General features: G+C 36.4%; 1 protein-coding gene across 1 annotated transcript; it reads right to left on the minus strand.

The window, feature by feature from the left end:
- Positions 1 to 3,170, minus strand: LOC106305588 (protein NRT1/ PTR FAMILY 4.5). Its single transcript, XM_013741945.1, has 5 exons — positions 3,044 to 3,170; positions 2,781 to 2,892; positions 2,412 to 2,629; positions 1,267 to 1,704; positions 1 to 1,087 (listed from the first exon to the last, which is right to left on the minus strand). Exons 1-5 carry the CDS (start codon positions 3,062 to 3,064, stop codon positions 122 to 124), a joined length of 1,755 nt encoding a protein of 584 aa, XP_013597399.1. The 5' UTR covers positions 3,065 to 3,170; the 3' UTR covers positions 1 to 121.
- Positions 3,171 to 7,089: the final 3,919 nt, after the last annotated feature.

Genomic DNA, 7,089 nt, shown 5'->3' on the forward strand with positions numbered 1-7,089 from the left:
TAACTTAATAAGTAGTTATTAAATCAAGTTACACTAGTGGGTGATTCCAAAATCTTGGCCCTCTTAGAAAACATAAACACTTCACAGTATTGTAAGATTAAAGAGTGTATATATATATCAATCACCTCCTAGCACCAGTTGATATGTACTTGTAACGCATCGCCCAGAATAAATAGTGTAAGAGGTTAACCACACTCAGAATACACAAGAGCCAATAGAACAAGTCTAGTCTGTAACGGTTAATTCCAAGTTTTTCACCAAGCCAAGGAGTTCTTCCTCCACTCCTAGTCATCTTGTTGACAATCACCACCATCGCCGAGTTTAGATAGAACCCCATCGCCAAAGAAGCCCATGAGAGCGATGTGGCCAATGATCTCATAGAAGAAGGTGCTTCCGTGAAGAAAAACTCTAGCAATCCGGCTAGTGTGAATAGATCAGCTGATCCTAGAAACAGATACTGAAGCGCGATCCACAGGAAACTAATTGGTAAGGCTTGTTTTGAGTCAAGCAATCCAGCTTCTGAGGCTACTCTCTTTCTTTTTAACTCTACTAGAGCGGCCACCGCCATTGCTAATATCGAAAGGACTAACCCTACACCGATCCTTTGCAAATGACTAACACCCATTTCTGATTTTGTTACTCTTCTAGCAAATGGGATAATCAGATGGTCATAGACTGGAGCAAGAATCAACATGAATACGACGGGGAAAACCGGTAAAGAAGCTGCGGGAACCACTAGGTTTCCAATCTTTCTGTTCATCGAGGCAGCTTGGCGGACAGAGAAAGTAGAGAGCTGAGCTAAGCAGCAATTGAGCATTATGGTGCAGCCGAATATAGGAAGCATTTTGAGCACAATCTTGACGTCTTCCACTTGTTGGACCGTGCATTCTAGCAATCTATGGACCGTTTTGCCCTCAACCGCTCGGTTTAGACATCTCAAGCTATTGGTTAGTGACTGGGAATCCCTCTTTGCTCCTTCTAATTGATCTTCTCCTACCAAGTGATTAGATGGGGTCATAGAGAAGTTCTCAATAGCATTACTCGAAGATTTTCTCGAGCAGCCCATTAGAGAAGCTACAACAAGAACCTGTGCGTAGAGACACGTTAAGAAACAAAACTTATTCATGACAATCATCAAAAATGTAAATTTTTTCTGTTGTTTTCTGTGACTTATTTTTCAAGTTATTTTCTTTTGGAACTTATTTTTTCTAAGTTATTTTTCAAGTTCCAAAAACATATATTTTGTAACTTATTTTTTCAAGTTACCTTCAAGATTGTGGTGAGGGGACTTCCACGAGAAATCCTGTTCTTATAAAACCTCGAGCCGGAGAGAAAGACGAGAATGGAGAGAAATATGGAGATAGTGGAGACACCAAATCCCCATTCCCAGCCTACATTGTCCTCGAGCCACACAACGAACGTCACGGCCACGAGTGCACCACATGAGAGACAGAAAACAAAGTAGTTGAAAAATGTAGATCGTTGTTTACGACCTTTAGGGTCACTCTCATCGAATTGCTCTGCTCCGTGTGAAGGCAACGACCCTTTTATGCCTCCGATACCTAGAGCCGCTAGATACAGTCCCACAAATAGAAGCGCCGCCTTCGAACCATGGACGGGTTCGCATGGTGACGCCGGGGAGCTCTTGCATGGCGGCGGCATTAAGGACGGACGACGGGCTTGGATTGTGAGAAGGATTAGTCCCTGTACGTGTACGTATATCCCAATCAAATCCCATTTAAATATCATAAGGATGTGAATATGATCACTTAATTGCGGTGAAAGTTAATTCTAAAAGTAGAAAGACAATTTACTACATAAAATACTAAACGAAATAAAAATCAAGGTTACACATATAAGTATATTTTTATGTACCAACCAAATTATGATTATGAGATGGATTTGTCACAATTATCACTAACATCAATGCACTTGTTTGTATCTTTTGACTTTCGACAGCTCATGACAGAGAATCAGAGACTATAAAGTGTGAATGTCATAAATATCCCTCTCAAGTGTCGATTGTAAGTGGATCATAAAGCAGATAAACACAACGACAGTTGACATGCACACACAAGTACGAATCCGACCCCACCTATAGATAGGGTTCCACAGCATGGATAGTGGGGACCACTAATCAAACACTACGGATAGATACGATGCCGTAATGACATCTTATCGCAAAGCATGCACGCTTTGTCCCTCGGGTTTTGCATCAAAGGTGGTGAACTTTTTTCAGTCAACATAACCGATTTTGGAATGGATCTTTTTATAAGGTATACACATGCACATTAAACTACATGCATGGAGATAGTGTGAACGGGTTATATAGCTTGGTGGTTGACTAATTCTAAGGACTAATTATAATGAATATTGATGAAGAAAAGGAAAAAATTATGGAGTGTTAGTACCATAAACTCAATGAAGGCGGAGATGATGAAGACGATGAAAGTGGAGAGGAAGGCGTCAGAGAAAAAGCCACCTAGGAGAGCGAGTAGGAAGGCAGTTCCCATGAAGGCGCTCACTTCACTCGCTGCTCTCGACAGCGAAAAGTGCATGAACTCCGTCAAATATGTAACCAAGTTGCTTGCGTTCGCTAAAAACGCTAGATTCTCCAGTACTTCCACCGCTTTACAATACACGCACAAAGAACAATAAATTAAAAAGCAAGCAAATAAGTTAGTCACGTGATTCCCACAAAGATCGATTGGACAAGATATTTTAAAAAAAGTTATGGAAAACGAGAGGGAAGGGGGTAAACTTGTAATGTTGAGACTAACCCAAGACGAAGGAGGCGGCGAGCATGCCGCCATGACGACCTTTCACGGCGGCTCTATTCCTCCAGTCGGCATAGCCTTCCCATTTGGAGTCTTCTCCTTGCATTTCAACTTCCTATTTTAAAAATAGCCACACAGAATGAAGTAAGCTTTAGAAATGAAAAACAAAAAGCTTTAGAAATGAACATCACCAAAACAAAAACTATGTATTATTTCATTAACTGGGCATTACAAAATTAATTTATAGAGAGAAAAGTATTAAGCACCATTTTCTCGATCTCTCCCATACTTTGAGGAGGAGAAACAAAGGAGATCTTTGATTTATAAGTAAAAGTTAGAAGAGGTGAAGGATATTACAGTATGCTTTATTTTCGTGTTTTGTATACTTGAGCGATATATAAGAAGGAATGAAGAACTATAGGGTCTTGAAGCCTTTTTATATATTGCAAATTTTTACGCTGATTTAGAAAAAATATATATATATATTGCTCCCTTTTCTTTCCCTAACTAGACTTTAGGGGCTTAAAGATGATAATCCATGATTTCATGACGGTAAGCCATCTGGTGCAAAAATTAAGTATGTATGCATGTTGACTTGGAATAAAGTCGTAGATGTGGACTGTTAGGTATTTATGAATAGTAGGTTTTTTAACATCTAAATGAATCCTAATATATATGTTTCCCTCAACGGCTAATAAAGAATAGACTGTTCTGGAAAATAAAATAAAAATCACAACGTTGTGTGATGAATAAGATAATGTCTGCACAATTTTTTTTATGTCTACACAATTGAATCACATGAATGTCTACACAATTTATACATTAGTTGATTAATAAATTGATAAACCCACTTAGATAATACTTCCGGCCAAGATATAAAAATAATCAGAATTTTTTTAAATCACAGTAATTTCAAAACTACTGTAAAATTTGAAATGATATTTTTTATTCAAATAAATACTATAAAATATAGTATTAGTATGTTATATACGTAATTTTAAAATTATTAGTCTTACTTTAATTACACAATCGATGAATAAGTCATAGAAAATATGATGTAACTTTTAACAAATTTAAATTCAAATAGTTTATGTATATGTTGGTGGTTTTTTTAATGTAGTTAGATACAAATACTTTAATGTTTCATGTTTTAACAGTCCGTTGTTTGAATCTAGACGAGTAGCACAGTGGTGGATCTAGTTTGTTTTAAAGGTAGTTTAGCTGTATGTTTGAATTTTGTTAGATAAGGATGCAAACCAAATCTAAAAAGATTTGGACCAATGAAAAGTGGCGAATCAAATCCTTCCACTGGATGGGTTACAGAAAAGGGGAATCCAAATTGACCAAATGGTATAAATCTCTTCACAGCAAGAAATTATACAAATCTGAAACGTGTGATCAGTGTGAAGAGCTAGCGATTCCTTACCATGTTACTCAATTTCTTGATAGAGTTGACCTTGCAATGTAGCCAAATATTGAGCGTGTTACTCTTATTTAATTTGTAAATGATTTCAATTTTTAATTTTAAATATTTAGACTGATAGACATTATGTATCACAAATACAAAGAGATATTATATAGTATAAAAATATTTTTTTATTTTTATTAGATAATAAAAAGAAATAAAATTGGCAGTTTCTATAAAACTGACGATATTTTCTTTGACTTTGTATGGATCATTTTGTGATATAATGAAAAAAAAAGTTCTTTGACATTATTATAAATTTATTACCATGCATATTAAAGTCACTCTTGAAACACTTGTCGCCAACTATAATAAAGTGGAGTTATTCTAGGGTTCACCCCTAGGGTGAATCTAAAGGTTCATCGGCCAATAGGATTTCATTATTTCAAATTCGATATCTTTTAAAAAACGAAACAAAATATTATCAATTTATATTATGTTTTTAAAATAAAAAAGTAAAAAAAAATAGCAGCTACAGAAAAAAGAATTAAAAAAATCTTTTTAACGTCGTCAGCAAAACACTAAACCCTAAATTCTAATCCCTAAACCCTAAATCCTAATCCCTAAACCCTAAATCCTAAACCCTAAACCCTTGGGTAAACTCTAAACCTTTAGGTAAACCCTATAAACCCTTGGATAAATCCTAAACTCTAAATAAAAACACTAAACCCTAAAATTCTAAACCCTAAATCCTAAACCCTAAACCCTTGAGTGTTTTAGTGTTTAGTGATTTTGATTTAGAGTTTAAGATTTATCCTAGAGTTTAAAATTTATCCTAGAGTTTAGGGTTTAGCAATCCTATTGGTTGGTGAACCTAGAGGTTCATCTTAGGGGGTGAATCCAAGAATAAGTCTAATAAGTGTATTCACATACTATATCTTACCGGAGGAGACAGTTGACAAAAAAAAGAAAGAAGAAGAAGCTCTTGCAACTTAGAATTTAAAAGTGTACGAAACGTGACACTATGCTGTTAATTTGTTGATGGCCTGATGCTACGTTTTTTCGAATATAATCAGTATATCATTACTTGTTGTATTCAATAGTAGATCTTTATCCTCAACTACCTAAAGACTAATTCAGCAGTTATGAAAAAAAAAAAAAATCAGCAACTATGAAGAATTTAATAGACAACTAGCTAGTATGAATGTAAGAAATCTCATTTTTATTTCCCTTGTTTACAATTCAGATATACGCATATTCATTGATTTACGATACACTAATAGATAACAAGTTTTTGGTGCTATCCAGTGAAATGCAATAATTAATATTTTAAAGATACATTCCTACGAAATTGAAAGAATCACAATGGGCTGTATACTTATTAGATTCTTTCAAGTCACCAAGTTATCAAACCCAATGTGCCACATTGATGTCCCTGAGTTTCTGACTCGTCCGTTAGTTTTTCTAAACAATTGTTTTCAACATGGTTTCACTTTCATATTAATATTTCAATAATTACAAAACTAAAATGAAATCACTCCAATAAGCCTATCATATATCTTATCGGCTAAATGAAAATTTAAGGCCCATCGATGTAATTAAACCCACTTGAAAAAACTTGAATTTGTTTATGAAGTATATGAGCTCATAGATTTTCTCTGCATGACTAGTCTAGTACTCCCTCTGTTACTGAAAAAAAGATTTTCTAGAGTATTCACGCATATTAAGAAAACAATTAATTTTTTACAATTGAATTTATTATTTATTTTACTATACATTTCCAATAAATATCAACCAATAGTATTCAACCAATTCAAATATTTTCAATTAATGTTTCTTAAAAATATACAACTTTTCAACATTAACAACTAAAAGTACCTTAAAATTTTAAAAAATCTATCATTTTGGAACAAAAAATAAATCTAGAAAATCATACTTTCAGGATGCCCCATTATGACTAGAGATGTAGGGTCCAGCGATCTATCTTGTCTGGCTCAAACTCTCACACATGGTGACAGGCAGTGAAGACTTCAGAAAAGATAAAGTAAAGGTAATATAAGAGTATGTTTATTGTTGTATCTTAACAGCATCTCTTAGATTAAATGTAATTAAATGAATTAAACCAAAAGGGAAAAAGAGAAAACTCGTCTCTTAATTAAGAGCATTAAGACACGGTCGCTTAGGGGCACGTGTCACGCGTGAATTGGACAGAGGAGAGGTGGAGCCGTGTTCCGTCTCATTTCTCGCGTCTGTTTCTCTTTCTCTCCGTTTCGATTCTCTCCGAAGGCGACAAGGCGATTTCTCATCGTCTCGGCGGTCACGTCTCTGTCGGTGGCTCCCATGGACGAAGGAAGACGGTGGGTCTCGTTCCGGTGCTTTCCTCCACCAAGGAAGCCGGCGACGTCTCTATCGTGGTGGTTCTCTGAGGCGAAGAAGCGACCAGAGTGTTACCGGAGGGTCTGTAGTGGTGAATGTGGACGTTGTGGATGATGACGTGGCTCACCTGCTGGATCGTCAGGCACCAGTGGCCGGTGATCTCGACGCTCGTGCCTCTCCCGTTGATGGTTTTGTAGCTTCCGACGATGAGCTCGTGTTTGAGCGTGATCCCCATGTCGCCGGAGAAAATGATCCAGAGAGGCTCCGGTTGTATCACATGTACTATTTTTTCTCTTTGTCTTGTGAATTCTTCGGCCTTGAGGACTTGAAGCCAGGCGAATTCAGGAAGGTGGACGCTTCACATCGCCTTTGACGCCTCAACCCCTTCACGCCTCAACGCTTTCTGCATAATTAAGGTAAGATTCTTATTCCAATATGTGTTTGGGGACGTGGATGAGTACGGGGACTGTGATGATTTGGACTTTCAGGTTTAAAGTTTGATTCTGAGTTTATGATGATTTCGTTTGTTTT

The sequence above is a fragment of the Brassica oleracea genome, chromosome C7 (assembly GCF_000695525.1).
Source record: "Brassica oleracea var. oleracea cultivar TO1000 chromosome C7, BOL, whole genome shotgun sequence".
NCBI classification, from domain to species: Eukaryota; Viridiplantae; Streptophyta; class Magnoliopsida; order Brassicales; family Brassicaceae; genus Brassica; species Brassica oleracea.

Excerpts from the sequence above, each read along its gene's own strand:
- LOC106305588 (XM_013741945.1), bottom strand. The coding sequence starts at position 3,064 with ATGGGAGAGATCGAGAAAATG. Across the intron at positions 1,705-2,411 it reads CCGCCTTCATTGAGTTTATG|GGACTAATCCTTCTCACAAT; the intron begins GTACTAACACTC and ends GTACACGTACAG. Across the intron at positions 1,088-1,266 it reads CCCTCACCACAATCTTGAAG|GTTCTTGTTGTAGCTTCTCT; the intron begins GTAACTTGAAAA and ends CTCTACGCACAG.